This window comes from Zootermopsis nevadensis, unplaced genomic scaffold (assembly GCF_977971745.1).
Source record: "Zootermopsis nevadensis isolate Lab colony 2312 unplaced genomic scaffold, Znev_1.0 Znev_ptg000002l, whole genome shotgun sequence".
Classification (NCBI taxonomy): Eukaryota; Metazoa; Arthropoda; class Insecta; order Blattodea; family Termopsidae; genus Zootermopsis; species Zootermopsis nevadensis.
In genome coordinates this window covers 15,767,417-15,782,228 of record NW_028259134.1, presented here as the reverse complement: position 1 = coordinate 15,782,228, position 14,812 = coordinate 15,767,417, and the positions used below count along the sequence as shown (strand labels likewise).

General features: G+C 35.3%; 1 protein-coding gene across 2 annotated transcripts; it reads left to right on the top strand.

Moving 5' to 3' along the window:
* The first annotated feature begins 503 nt into the window (after positions 1–503).
* LOC110835196 (cell division cycle 7-related protein kinase) lies at positions 504–12,817 on the top strand. 2 transcript variants are annotated; one of them, XM_022075164.2, is made up of 12 exons: positions 504–795; positions 1,056–1,216; positions 1,431–1,714; positions 1,860–2,091; positions 3,272–3,365; positions 3,882–4,024; positions 4,778–4,886; positions 5,258–5,479; positions 6,084–6,341; positions 7,689–7,941; positions 8,722–8,871; positions 9,726–12,817. In XM_022075164.2, exons 3-12 carry the CDS (start codon positions 1,450–1,452, stop codon positions 10,064–10,066), a joined length of 2,067 nt encoding a protein of 688 aa, XP_021930856.1. In that variant the 5' UTR covers positions 504–795; positions 1,056–1,216; positions 1,431–1,449; the 3' UTR covers positions 10,067–12,817. The 2 variants fall into 2 exon arrangements, with proteins under 2 accessions (XP_021930856.1, XP_087207271.1); XM_087351145.1 differs by lacking the exons at positions 504–795; positions 1,056–1,216 and adding an exon at positions 1,227–1,329.
* Positions 12,818–14,812: the final 1,995 nt, after the last annotated feature.

Sequence of the window (14,812 nt, the reverse complement as noted above, 5' to 3'; positions counted from 1 at the left end):
AAGTATTCATCAGTGAGATGCAACCTAATTCTTTATCTGAGATTCTTCATAAAACTGAACAGTTACTCACAGCAATAGATAGCCCTGGTACCAAATACTGATAGTATTAATGAAGCATGTTTTCTGATATCAGTTACATCATACAAATTAACACACTATATATACACAGACCATATAAAAAACAACAGTGGGCTGCAGGTTGAGAACCCCTTATGTACAACCTTCAGCTGAATTACTTTCTCGATCTTTTCTTCAAGAAGTGAGGATCTCTCCACACCAGTGGTCTTTGTTTCAGAGCACGGTTTGGTATCTTTTCATTGTGTTTTAGCTAAGTATTTTGGTAGTATTTGACTCCCTTATAATATTTGAAACATTAATTCCTTTTTTATGTCTAGCCATTGGTTACCTATCCTTGTTCCTGACCCAGCTCAGTCAAATTCATGTCTTCTCAATTTTTTACAAATAGTTTTATTATCCAAAATATATGTTTGGTGCTAGAATTATTACTGACTCACCCCCATTCCCATCTCTGCCAGATCCCTTTCCCATAACTCATAAATTGATCACTATTGCCACACTTTGGGTTTGTAGGTTATAGGAATGATATGCACTCACTTCATGGATGCCCTTTGATTTGGGCACCCACTGAAATTATTCAGATTGCAGTCTTGTTAAATGAAGCTAGTGCCAGTATTATACGTTGTTATTTCAGTGTGATATTTTATTTGGACATACTTGTTTAGACTGAAAGTAATAAAAGAAATGTGTCATGAATAATGAAGAGGACACTTTTATGTAAGTACGACATTTAATATTTAAATTAGTTATGACAGCGACAGAGCTACCTAGTGGTTAACCTATATATACAATATGGAATTTTATTGCTGTGTTTTACTGTGTGTATATATATATATATCTCTGCTCATATTGTTAAAATCCCGTATGGGTGTTATATTGTTAACCTGTTTTATCTGTAATAGACTTACTTGTACGACAGAATGTAACAATTACAGTTTATTATCATACTCTCCTTTGAAACATACATTGTTATCCAGGATGATTCGAGCGAATATGTTAGACGGGGAAGATTCGTGCTTCTAGCTGAGGAAATGTGATGCCAGAGAATAATGTTGGTAATAATCACGAACGCGAAGGTTATCTATGCTTACGCGGGTCTTTTTAGAATACGTAAACAAACAAGGGAAACAGGAAAACGGTAAGTCAGAAATTGTTGGATTTTCAGTAATCTGTTTTAGTATGAAAGTAAATTGTTTTTGTAAATTAACAGTTAACATTGGATATCACTAGTGGAATATAAATTCTGCTCTGGTATTGTATAAAAAGTCAATTTTACGTGAAATTTCAAATAGCCTCAGCAGTAGAAATATTTTATTTGGAATAGATAATAATAAATTCTGTTTTATTCACAGACGCCAATAGTATGACAAAATGGAAGTTCTGGCTACAGCATCTCATGAAGAATTCATTACCAAGGTTAAAAATGTTGAAGATCAGTGTTATGCCCCCACCATACCCAAATTGCCACTTAAGGGCAATGAAGCAGTTCAGGAAGGAGGTTATGGCATATGCAAAAAGACACAGGGCAGTGTTGAACCTGATCCAGAACAGACTTTGGTGGATTCCACTCATCAGTCCCCTTGCAGTAATGCATTATCTTTAGGGGAAGCTGCAGTAAAGAATACTACAATGGAACGTAAGTGTTTTAAACACTACAAATAGAAATATAGATTCACTGATCCATATGTCAGACTAACTAAAGATGAGCTGTGGCATCAGTTCTTGTACACAATTGTTAAATAAGGGTTTGTAACTAATTTATTGCATACCTTATTTAACAGGTGACCAGAATCAGATACATTATCTTCTGACAAAGTTACCTCCACTGGCAGATAATTTTCATATACATCAGAAAGTAGGAGAGGGCACATTTAGCTCTGTGTTCCTTGGCACACTCAAGAATACTAATCCAAATAGTAAACACATAGCTCGGAAATTTGCTATCAAGCATTTGGTACCAACAAGTCTGTCATCACGTACTGAACGGGAACTACAATGTTTGCAGGATATAGGGTAAGAAAGTTAATAATGGTTTCTTGTTACTTTAGCTTGTTGACAGTTCTTCATAATTTATTCATATATGTCTTGTTTTTGCAGTAAGAGCCTTGTCTTGATATTAGTTTTTTCTTCCCTCCCCCTCTCCCAACATTTTTATTACATGAAGGAAACACATGGTGGTTTTCTGATCTAACCAGAAGTGGTTTGCTACTGTCATCGTGAATGTCAACTCTATCTTTCTTCATCCTATGTGTTTCTGCTCTATGTGGGTCATCTGGCAATCAATCCTCAGCATTTGTCTTTGTCTTCCCACAGCTACTTGTCTGTTTTTCCTCATGGTATTTCCTCCTGCTATGTCATACTTCCCTAACCTGCTGTTCCTGTCTTGAGCTAATCTTCCTTTTGGGTGTTAAGGTTAACTATATAATTTAAAAAATTGATCCTATTATGTGCAATAGTCATTTTTGAAACTATACCAGTTCCTAATATGGGATCCCAATTGGACAATTTTAGAGGTAAAATTAAATAAGCATGGTCAATAGAATTCTAACACAATATTACAGATTATAAACTAGAATTTCACATTTTTTGAAACTGTGATCCCTTCATTCAAGAAAAGAGAAGGAAATATGCTGTGAAGCTTTTAATTGAAATGTTGATCTGACTCCATACAGATATATATTTATGTTGTAGGACTTACAATGATTTTCTCATACTTTCTTCCTTTTTGAAAAGAACTGGAGGTAATTTCTAGCTATAATGTGCCAGGTTATAAATGAAAAATTGTTTTGAAGTTATTCTTTGTGTGCATTAGCAAATCATAAAAAGTATGCTATTTTTCTAAAAGTACTTTTTGGTAGAATTTAAAATCAATGGCAGACTCTTGTGAATGTGGTAATGAACATTTTGGTTCCATAAGAGGTGGGATTTTTATTTTTGACTAGCCATGTAGTGTGATGATTAGCTTCTCAAGAAGAACCCTACTCCATAGAGTTAGTAATTTTTGTGGTGATGTAACTTTTGAGTTTTATCAAGCAACTTCTGTGTAGTGGAAATCTATGGTATTGGGAGTTATGAACAGGAATTGATCACTAAATCGTATAATCAGGAATTTATAAATCCTTCTAGCAGTGTGCGTGAGAACCTCTTCTATTATTAACATGTAGTTTGTAATGTACAACTGACTGTGTTCTAGGGGTTCAGACAATGTGATTGGTATTGACTTATGTTTGCGCCAGGATGATTGTGTGGTGTTCATCATGCCATACCTTCCTCACAAGAGGTTTAGTGTAAGTTTTAATATCTATATGTATTCTGTAGTTACTAGGCTTATTGATTTGTTAATATGCTCCTGTAATACATTAGATTTTATTTCATAGATTTTATTATCATTTTATTTATTATTGTGATATAAAACTATTAAAATTAACAAGATTAAAATATCCAGCTCTTTTTTAGATACAGATGTCTGTGATTTTATGTGACATGTAATGGACCTGATATAGCAAGCTAAAGTAACTATGGTATGATATCAACAATAATAATATATTATATTCTGCTTACTTGTTAGAAAAGAACATAGTTTGAATGTTATTTATTGCCTGAAGATGACATAACTGTGTTGAAACATGTAACCATTTGAGGTTTGCTGGAAATTGTTGTAAAAGCCCTTCTACTTGAAATTTTAATGTACAAATGCAGCGATTAATTTTTAGAGAGTGCAAAATATTGGTTTTCTAATGGACTGCATGGATTCTTCATCACTAGTTGAAACCATCTGATGTCATATTGTGTTTGTTTTACAGGACTATGTGCAAGACATGAGCATAGCAGAGACACGTGATTATATGTTGAACTTGTTTATTGCATTGCGCAGAGTTCACTCTTTCAATATTATTCATCGAGATATCAAGCCCAGTAATTTTCTGTATGATCGTGAAAATAAGAAGTAAGTACTTTTGGCTTTAAATATTTGCTTTTTATCTGTGAAACCAAGTGAAAACTTTGAGCTGCTTATAGAGTTATCAGTGTAAATGTAGGTGGCTTACATAATTACCATTAATCTGTATGATCTTTAATATCATTTTCAAATCATCATTTTATACTGTATAACCTATGTAGATGAGAATGTATCATTAAATAAACAAAAAAAATAACATAATCTGAGGTTGTGCTTGTAGAAGGTTTTATTTTATGATTAATATCATTGGATAAGCTCAAGAGTAAAATGTAATGGACAGGTGGGTAGATAGTGCATAATTTAGTGTATTTTGTGCCAGATAGTTCAGTAAGAAAAAAAAAGAGGCTTCTTAATTTGAAGCTGTGATTATTGATTTATTCAATTGCTTAGGTTTTTTAGTATCAAATGGTGGTTGATTTGTGAATGCTGAATTGGAAGGATGTAGATGGAATGTTTTCACCCTGTTATCAGATACTTTGCCACCATTTTGAGAAGTGGCTGAGTAAAAGAATACTGAAGTAGCAGGTCTCTGGGCAAAGCTTTGAAACTGAGACCTTCCAAACACAAAGCATGGGTACAACTTAATTTTCTATTTTTGTGGAAGGAAGCTGGATGCAGTATTGGAATCAGAATAAGGATAAACACATTAATCTGCAGTGTTGTATTTTTTATAGTTGCTTTTTATTTGTGTTTGATAACATTAGAATTTTGTATATATCAGTTGCTTCACTTTTGTTACAGGTTTTTACTGGTTGACTTTGGCCTAGCCCAATGTGTAACTACTGATATTGGAACAGTTACCATTCCTTCTGAAACGACTGTACATTTAAAAAAAAGAAAGCGTGAAGAGGTAAATGTGATGCTTTCCTCCTTATATTTTCAGACTCAGCATATGCATGTGCTCTTTCTGTCAAGGGGGATTTTCATAATTGTGTTTTTCATGGGTTTATTAATAAAAATTGAGCAGGGTAACACCACAGTAAGTAATGTGCCTGCTAAGGTAACTTATTTGATTCTTGGCCAAGCAGTGCCCAGCCTGAGATGTTTCATAGTTTTTCTCAGTCATTTGAGAAGAATATAAGGCATGAACATAAAAAAACATTAAAAATAAAGTACAACATTTTACTGTATTTTTCTGTTTCTGTGTTTCCATTTTGATCTTAATTTAGTCTTTACACACTGTTGGTTTGTAATAACAGTGTAAATTTTCTGCTTTGTTAGGATGACAAGAACACAAATATATCTACATGCACAGACACTCCAGATTTTCAGAAGAAAAAGAGAATGGCTTTACAACCACGTACAAATGACAGCAACTTCATGAACATTTCCAGGAATGACAAATCAAATGGTTATAATGTCTCAGAGACGAAAGACAGCATTAAGAATTCTGTTCCAGAGAATGATGTTCATAAACTTGGTCTGTCTCCTTTGAGGAGTAAGGTAAACATAATATATATGTAGATTACATATGGAATGTCTTGTTACAGAGAGGAAGGTGTTCCTATCAGTTTATACTTAATTTGGAGAACACAGTTCTGCTTTCTTGGTATGTGTTAGGTGGAATAATAAGCATTAGTGAGCTCATGCAGCTGCAAAGATGTTCCAATTTTATTGAATATAATTACCTAACTACATATCAAACATTACTGGATTTGGTGTCAGTGCTCTTGGAAGAATGTGCTGCCCCTAGTGGCAATGTCACCATCCGCACACAATCAAAGAACTGCAACAAGAATTTTTGACAGCTGTGATCAACATCAGTGAAGAAATTAACTTAAGTGGTGCAAAATTTCCGTTATCGACTGCAGACGGTGCACATACTGAAAATGTTTTTACATGATTGTCAGTCTCTCAAGAATACTGAACTCAGAGGCAGTAAAGACAGTGATTTTTGCTATTTAGTTAGACATTTATATGCAATGAAAACTGGAGCATCTTTTAGGAAGACTATGTTTACTATACAGCAATGTGGCAATCAAAATAACTTATAGACCAGTGGTAGAAAGACATGGTATAATTCTTGGCATGCTTATTTTGTTGGCAGGTTCTTCATAGAAAGAATGAGAACACACCACCACACAGCAAAATGACCCCAAAACATAAGATGCTGCATGCTGAGGGTATTCGCTCTCCACTGCAAGATAGTCGCTTGAATATAAAACAAAATGCCATCAAGAAGAAGCTATTCTCAGCTGGCTCCCCAAGGATGAACAGCAGTACCCAGTTAGATGGACCTAAATTTCAGATTCTTGCCCCGCAGACACCCAGTGGACCTAGCTTTGTACGGGTGCAAAATTCACAGGTACAGATCCTCTTAGCTGTGGTGTACATTGTCTGTGCTCTTACCCGGTGTCCTACTTGAGCAATTAAATGCGAGCTGTGCGAGTTGCGTGGGTGAAGCGGAAATATCAAACTGGCTGTTTGTGTGGCGCTGTCCTAGGTTCCAGCGAAGCGGTCAGGAGAGGGAAGCGGCCAAAGTCCGAGATAAAATATTTTGATATTTTCGCGCGAGTCGCTGCGCTGGCCAGTAAGGCGCATGCGCAGGAAGGCCGTGTGCTTCTATTGCAGTCTCTCACGTAGGACACAACAAGCAATTCCCCGCTTCATATGACACCCCATGCTGCTTATGCAGCTCGCTTGTTATCGCTTACGTAGGACATTGCCTTAGTGTCTGTTGTTTTATGTCATGAAAACTAACTAGAATATACTATAAAGATAAAATTCCAAGCACTGTTTATATTCCATGTCTAGTGTTTGTATGGTAAATCTTAGGTTTTTGTCTATTTTGTCTTCAGGGGTTAGGCAACATGTGCAGATTTCAGAAACCTATTTTACATGTCTGCCTTCTGCCTGCTGTATTCCCAACATTTTATCTACAATATCTTGTCTTCATTTCCAATGTGTAGTAACCTCTTACAAATGTATTGTTTATCTTACAATTCTCACATATTTCAATTTCTATGTCTACTCATGTGTTTTCAAGGGTCTTAAAATTTCTCATTTATACTAATTGTATTGTTCTTTTATCTCTAACCTCATGTTTATGGCTGTCTGCCATATTCTGCCAGTGGTTTAACCAAATTTTTGTGTAACTTTAAATGTTTCTTGGATGATCAAATCAAGGAGGATGAGGTTGACTGGGCTTGTGGGAGGTGAGAAGTGCATATACAATTTTTGTTAGAAAGCCTGAAGGGAAGAGACCATTTGGAACATTTGGAAGACAAAGGCATGGATGGGTGGATTATGTTAAAAGATATTTTATGGGAATAGGATGGGAGTGGATGCACTGGATTTATCTTGCTCAGAATATAGACTCGTGATGGGCTCTTCGGCATTATTTTGCAGAAAGGTGTGTAATTACTGCACTTATATATGCTTACTTTTTATTTTCAAATCTGTCACGCTTGGCTTATTATATTTTTTAAATATTTGAATTCATGTACCTGTTCTGTTATCTAACATTATATTGGATCCTTCAAATTTTCCCCCAGGTTATGATGTTTGCTTTATTAGGAGAAAATCTCATATCTAACTTTTCATTTAATATATGAAAATAAAATTTATTTGTAAGTCTTGGAATGAATACACAGTTTTTATTTTATTTTTGTAGCTCATTTTCTTTTCCATGATCTGAGATACACTGTTTTAGGTGAAATCTCATCTATTAAATCCATCATTATCATCGCAGCACCAGCAGCAACAGAGAAATCTCGTGTTTTCGAAGCCTCCGCCTGTGAAGCAGATGCGTCCCAAGACACCAGTGACTCAACAGTGCCATTGTTATGGCAAGCCACAAGTTTGCTCTGTATGCATGGTTCGCAAAGTGCAGGCAGCTCCAAGGGCAGGCACCCCAGGCTTCAGACCTCCGGAGGTGCTACTCAAATATCCTCTGCAGACAACAGGTATTAAAAGATGGCTGTGACTAAGACCTGAAAGATAAGACCTAGACGTAGATGGGAGGATAATGTCAGGCGGGATCTATGGGAGATAGGAGCTGAAGGAGACTGGATTTTGTTGGCCCAGGACAGGGTCCGGTGGAGGGCTTTGGTTAATTCGGTGATGAACCTTCGGGTTCGGTAAGCCATCTAGTTAGTTAGTTGGTTAGTTAGTGTTTTGTTTATACTTTCTCATATACTTAAGATGTCTAGAGGCAAAAATGAGAATTAACTGAGTGAATGTACAAATGTCACAGGGTGATGGCAATAACCATATATGTATTACGTCCAAGGGGTTTGAGTGAGATTTGCTGCCCTGGTTAGCATAGTGGTAACACATCTGACTTGCACTGTGGAAATATCTGATTTGGTTAATGCATTTTGTGTCCCTCCAGACAAATGTCAATGTGATGTAATAGCAGACATCATCACCACTTCCTCTCACATCTTCATTCTTTATAATCCCACTGTACCATATGAAATATTACATAACCTTAGCAATTGAAATTTAAAATAGCCAAATATACAAACAAATATTAGAGGGGATTTCTTTATGAATCTTCTTCTTCTATGGCTCTCCGGTCTGTATTCAGTTCATGGCCTCTTCAATTTTCCTCTTCCATTTGGAGTCCGTCTGTCCGAGGCTTTGATTGAGCATTTTGCAGTCTCTTGAGGGTCTGTTTGTCAGATTTTGTGTGTGGTGAGTGTACGAAGTGTGGCAGGCCCGACTTTAGGTTTCATTTGCAGCTGTTGACATGTGGGCTGCTGGAATCATCCTGCTGTGCATTCTCAGCGGCTGCTATCCTTTCTTCCGTTCGCCTGACGATCTGAGTGCCCTGGCAGAGATCATGTCTGTGTTTGGTACAGAGGGAATAAAGAAACTTGCTGTTAAACTGGGTGAGTTACTGTGCTGCTTGAAGCAAGCATAGACACAAAGAACAGCCATTGTTATATTACACAAAGGTATGCCCTGATTTACACATTAGTTGCTATCCTGGAAAATACTGTAGATTTTTTACAGAAGGGGAACTGTTCTTTTGGATTTTGTCCATTGTCTGAATTATAAAATATTAAAACTACACTGTTTTAGAAGCTGGATTGGCAAAAGTGGGGGGGGGGGGGGGGGGGAAGAGGACAGAAAGCCTATCTGTTGAGCCTCCTGCTGTTCGGAAAGATGTGTCTTTTATTCAGAGTGTGGGAAAATGCCATGCGTGTTAATTCGAGCTGTAGTGAAACCTTAGGTTGAAATTCAAATTTTAAATGTGATAAATGGTTGAAGAAATAATTTTTGTGAAGATCATTAATTGTAACAAGTTTTATGTGACCGTTATCGGTCTTGCGTCACAGCATATGCGCAGTCAAGCTGACCGTGCATTGCAGTAGCCTACCATTAAACCAGACTCCAGAGTAAAAGTCTGGTTGGCAACTCCTTAATATGGGGTTTGAAATCCCGTAGTCATGTATGATCAAGATTAGAATTGCAGGAAACTACTTGTTTGAAATGAGATGGAAATGGAGAGACATATGAATGGGGAGGAAATCTCATCAATAAGAAATGGAAATGAAGATACTGAACAGAGTAGGAATGTTATTCACTGTAAGTACACATTGTATTTATGTATTTTGAACTGTGTACACTTTTTAACACTAGGTGTTTTTTCTGCTTTAACCAGGGGTTACACAGGAAAGACCACTTGCATAGACTACTCAACTGGAAGTGCTATTTTTAATTTTACTTTTGTTTGGTTTAGGCCGCTTGGTAACCTGCAGTGTGGAAAAGAAAGCATTGAATTTAAGAAAGCTGTGTGAGCGTCTGCGTCGTCACCGAAAAGAAGGGAGGCCAGGCAAACCTCCGGGAGCCCCTGTCTGTTCAGAGTGCTTGCAGGTTATAGATGAGTTAGATGGATGTCTGTGCCTTTTACCCACTGATACTTATGATTCACCACAATCTTCAGAGGGCACCAATACTAATTCAGAGACGGAATATCCGAGCTCTGCATACCACCTTCTGGAACGACTTCTGGATTTGAATCCTGAAACGAGGATTACGGCATCAGAAGCACTGGAGCATCCGTTTGTAAATGGCTGGTAGTACTGTAGTTTTAGAGATCAAATAAGGATAAGTAAAAGTTAAAAGTGGCTGGCTTAATTAATTATTAATAATAATGAAGATATATTATAATTCAGTAAAATATGTATTGTGTGGCCTGGAAATCATAGCAGTTATTTCAAAGCTTGAAAGATGCCAATTGAAACATGTTTGGTTAAATAAATGCATTTATGAAACAAAATCTTAGAATTTTGTTTTAATTTATAACATTTTACTTCTTGAAAGAGAATGTAACATGTGAAACTGAGACGAGTTGATAATTCAGAGATGGAAAGCCAGTTTTCTGCCACATGGTGAACTTCATCTGTAGTTGATACATGCAAGTGCCACAACGAACATCATGGATTTCTTTGTAGGCAAAGGTTCATTGGAGATTAGGACTGAATGGGTTAAAGTAACTTCGAACCTAGAATTAATATACTCGAGTCCTAAGAATTTAAGATTTTGTCTGTACTAAAAACAATCAGTCCAATATGTTGTACTGTGATGCTGATGTTCCTTGTATTGAATGCTGTGAAGCTTCTTGTCCAATATTACAGAGGTGAAGAGAATGGATCTTGAAAATCTCTGTTCACTTTTTCTGCTAAGTTCTAGAATGCATGGAGCTCTTCCTGCACATCTTCGTATCATAGTGCTTGTACACAGTGGCAGTTTTGCCATTTTTCACATAGTAATTGATCATTTATGTTAATAAAACTGAAAAATTAACTATTGAATTTTATTGCGATCTCAAAATAGCTGTAGCATTATCTAAAATGTCAAGCACTCCTTGGCATTCATATGTTGTATGTTATTCTTTCTTATTTAAAAATTTAAAATGAAACAAGTTATAAAATAATTCTGAATTTAAATCTGTATTTATTATGTGATTAACTATAGAGATATAGGCAGTTTTTACAGAAATGCGGATTCATTTAATTTGCAAGTACTGAATATAATTCTGTGAATTTGGAAACTAGGTAGAAACGAATTAATTATTCTCGCATTATATAGTAACAATTACCTGCTGCTGTGTTTTGTTAAGTTTTCTTTTAGTGAAATATTCATTATTAAACAGGTTATGCTACTCCTTAGTCCGTCTTGAGGAAAGAGCTCTAGTCAAGAAATTTACTGCCTTCTATGGGACATAAAGGTTTATCACAATGTTCACAAGGGCCCAATATCAGGTTATTCTGTGGAACACTGATTATTAATAGTGTTTGACCATGTTGCAGTAATTATAATTCTTATAAAATCCTGATAACAAGGTTTTACAATCAGACAAATAGCAATTATACATGATATATGTAGAATATTATTGCTATTGGGGCCTCCAGATTAATTCGGATGATTGATTTTTCCACTTTCATTGCATGATTTTAATAAAGCTCATTGAATAAATGACTGTTCCTTAATAAATATTTATTTATGTATGCAATATGTTCATGGACTGAATGCACAGGGTTCAAGATTAAGGTGGTTTTTGTGAGAAGCCGTGTTTACAGATGTAATAATTTTCAATTAGAATGTGGACTGTGCATATGGATACTAAAATCAAACATTTTCCCATTCTTTTGAAAATAAAATTCTAGACTTGTGATCAGGTTATTTGACTTCACTTCCTTTCAAATTTCACATGGATACACAGTAATAGTGCCACTTATTACAGAACCCTAGCATGATCTACCTAAAAAAAATTACTTTTGGATTATGATTTCAGTCTTCCCAGGGAAGTCAAATTGAAACTAAATTTGCAGATCTTTTTTTTTTTATTATTTTTTTTATAATCAGGGTCAATAACTTATTATCTCAGTGAACTGAAAAGAAAAAGATTAGTAATGGTTTACAGATAGAAGAAAGTTCTTTTTAATAATATTTGAGAAACATCTTTGCTGAAATAGTTAAGGAATATGAAATAAATCTATAATCCTCAATACACCATTGCATTTCAAAAAAAGAGCTTTGTTATGAACTATGAAACATTGCAAATTTTAAAAAATACTGTATTTTCCCAATCTTCTAGCAAATGTTCTGCAGAATGCAAAATACATAGTCCTTTCCCAAGGCTGGTTTGGGGAAAAGATTTTCAAATCCACTGTCGACAGAAAATGATCATGTTATGTCCCAGTTGTGCTTAGCGTATGCTTTTTACGCATTTTTGTCAAATGTTCCATAGTACACACTGTCTTCAGCATGTATGCTTGTATGTCTGTAAGACCTGAGCTCCGAGTAGCTGCATTTTGGTTAAGCTTTTCATATCCTGATGATTCATATAATCAACCAGCTCTAAAAGTTATCAACCAAATTACTTTTTGATTGGCACTGGTCTGTCACTGTTGCAAACACATGGAAGTTGAAAAATGAGACTCTCTGTGACATGATGTATGCTTTTAACATTAATTTGTAACATTTGGGTTTGAATTTTGTTGTTATAGAATTAATGTAAAGTTAATATGTAGCTATAGATAATACTTCAGCTCTTATACTGCCATCATTAGTTGCTGTGTGTTACAAGTGCAAACTGTTTAATACGTCAGCTTAATTCTTTTAGTTTATTTAGTTTATTTGTACTCGCCATCGACAAACCTGTTATTTTGTGATTTGTATTTGGAAATATTGATTTTGTCATATTAATTAGTGTAATCAGTAGGAGATTAATAGTAAGATACATACTTTGTGTTTAGACTTCATGTTGGTGTATACGTTGAATTTGAATTTGTACTGGATTATTCAAAATAAAATATTTTAATCTAATTTGTTTGAATTTGCATCAGTGAAAATCATAAAGGTAAGTGATATGTTTTGATAAATGTTATTTTACGAGGTATTTGTGTTGTTAAACTTCTACTGTATATGAAAAGGACAGTAATCACGCTGTTTTCCATTGGTATCTGGATTATGTCATTAGAGTTATGTAATTCTAATACATGGTGTGAGGTAATATGTTGACTGATTTCAATGAGGGCTTCTCTTACAGGTTTATTTTTCAGTTAAGAGGTGAACTTCTTTGTTTACATTCTCTGAACAGACTTTCTGTATGTATTTGTAAGTTTAAGTAATTCAGAGTATGTGTCGGATTTCTGTTGTGTTCTACCTAGAAATGTGGATTTATTTCGTTTATTTGTTAAACATTTATTTGACAACGCTGTCTGTACTTCAGACTGTATATAGTATTAAATGAGATTAATGAATAATAAATTGGAAAGGATAAGGAAGGAAGCAGTTTTGGCCCAATTTAAGATATCCTGGCACATCTGGGAAGGACCAAGGACATTTTTGAAAATTGTCAGTCAGGATAACCAATATCTGGGTTTTGATTTCAAGCCAGGATTTCCGAGATATGAAGTAGGAATGCTGACCACTAGGTAGTGATGTTTGATATTTAGAGGTTAAGGTATGCGAAGCTGTGATTTTTTCAGTTGCTATATGTGGGTATGACGTTTGAGAAAAACTTTTATCTAAGACAAGGTAATAAAAGGAAAATTGAGAAAATTTATATAATGAAAGGCTTCATAATTCTTGCTCTTAAAATCCAGTGAAATAGGCCACAGCTTCATCTGTCTACATCCTTGCCTGATTATTATTTATGACCATCAGAGCTCATTTGGCGCTATATAACATATGTAGTGACCTTAACCCAAGAAGCAGCCAATTTTAAGTGTTTTTGATGTAATAGATTGAAGTATTGTTGTTTGTAGTCTATATTGGATCATTGTTAAGGTATTTTGTAGAATAACTAGGGAAAATAATGAAACCTTTAGTTAGAAAAGTTGGTGTCTGGATTTGAACTCCACACTTCAAAGGTACAAAACAGGAGTACAACTGATCATTACATGTTTGGTTTTAGTAGTATTTTTTTATATAACAGTACAACTAAATGTCAGTTATATACATATTCATATGCTGTTGTATAATTTATGTTTTCACGCACGTGGTGGAGGAACACGCATATGAGGAAAATAAGATTTGGTTGTGTTCGGTGGGTTTTTTGCTCTGTGTTAATATGTGTGGGATTACGTCATTGGAAGCTTTTCCCGCTAGGGAAAGGCCTGGATGCAGCCCACGCAACACGGGTGTAATGTTGCTTGTACAGTATGTTGCTCATTGTGAATAAAAGGGCGTGGACACCATACACATGGGAAAAGTGGGTGTTACCGAGGGCCGATTAATTCATTACAGGTCAGACGCAAACAGAACATATATACACCTTGATGTAACATGCTGTTATTATTTTTATATTTTATCCAGAACTGAAATGTGTGTACAGATTTTAGTAAAATTCCCCATTTTTTTCGACAATCTGTTTAGTGGATCGGATTTGTTACACGCCAAAAGACATGGCAAAGTTAATAGGCAGATTTTTAGAAGTTTGCTTTATTGTTTTTGTACGAGGTGATAATTATAAGCGCAAACAAGTAAAATGCAAGGTGCTGCACCGGCCAAGACTCGAAGCCCAATTTTTACCACGGAGGTCGCGACATAATCGATTATTTCAGTATACTTAAGACTACAATAGTTTAAAAGTATACATTTCGAAAGCCTGTATGTGAGTAATGTACAATTTCTTGGCCCATTTGTTGCATTTTGGTTGAAAACGGTAATTGTTTGCAGAACAACAAGCTTTATTATAGAAGGTCAATAACATTTTGCATCTTACATTTTTGTTAAAGCGAATGGTCAGAATTCTTACGCTATGTGTACGTTTCCTAATTTGTTATAAGCTAGTCAAAAAACGCGAAACGCCATAGA

Bases quoted from the DNA above. Each gene is read 5' to 3' on its own strand.
- LOC110835196 (XM_022075164.2), top strand. From the start codon at position 1,450: ATGGAAGTTCTGGCTACAGCATCTCATGAAGAATTCATTACCAAGGTT. The intron at 2,092-3,271 runs GTAAGAAAGTTA...ACTGTGTTCTAG, and splicing joins CAATGTTTGCAGGATATAGG to GGGTTCAGACAATGTGATTG. The intron at 4,025-4,777 runs GTAAGTACTTTT...CTTTTGTTACAG, and splicing joins TATGATCGTGAAAATAAGAA to GTTTTTACTGGTTGACTTTG.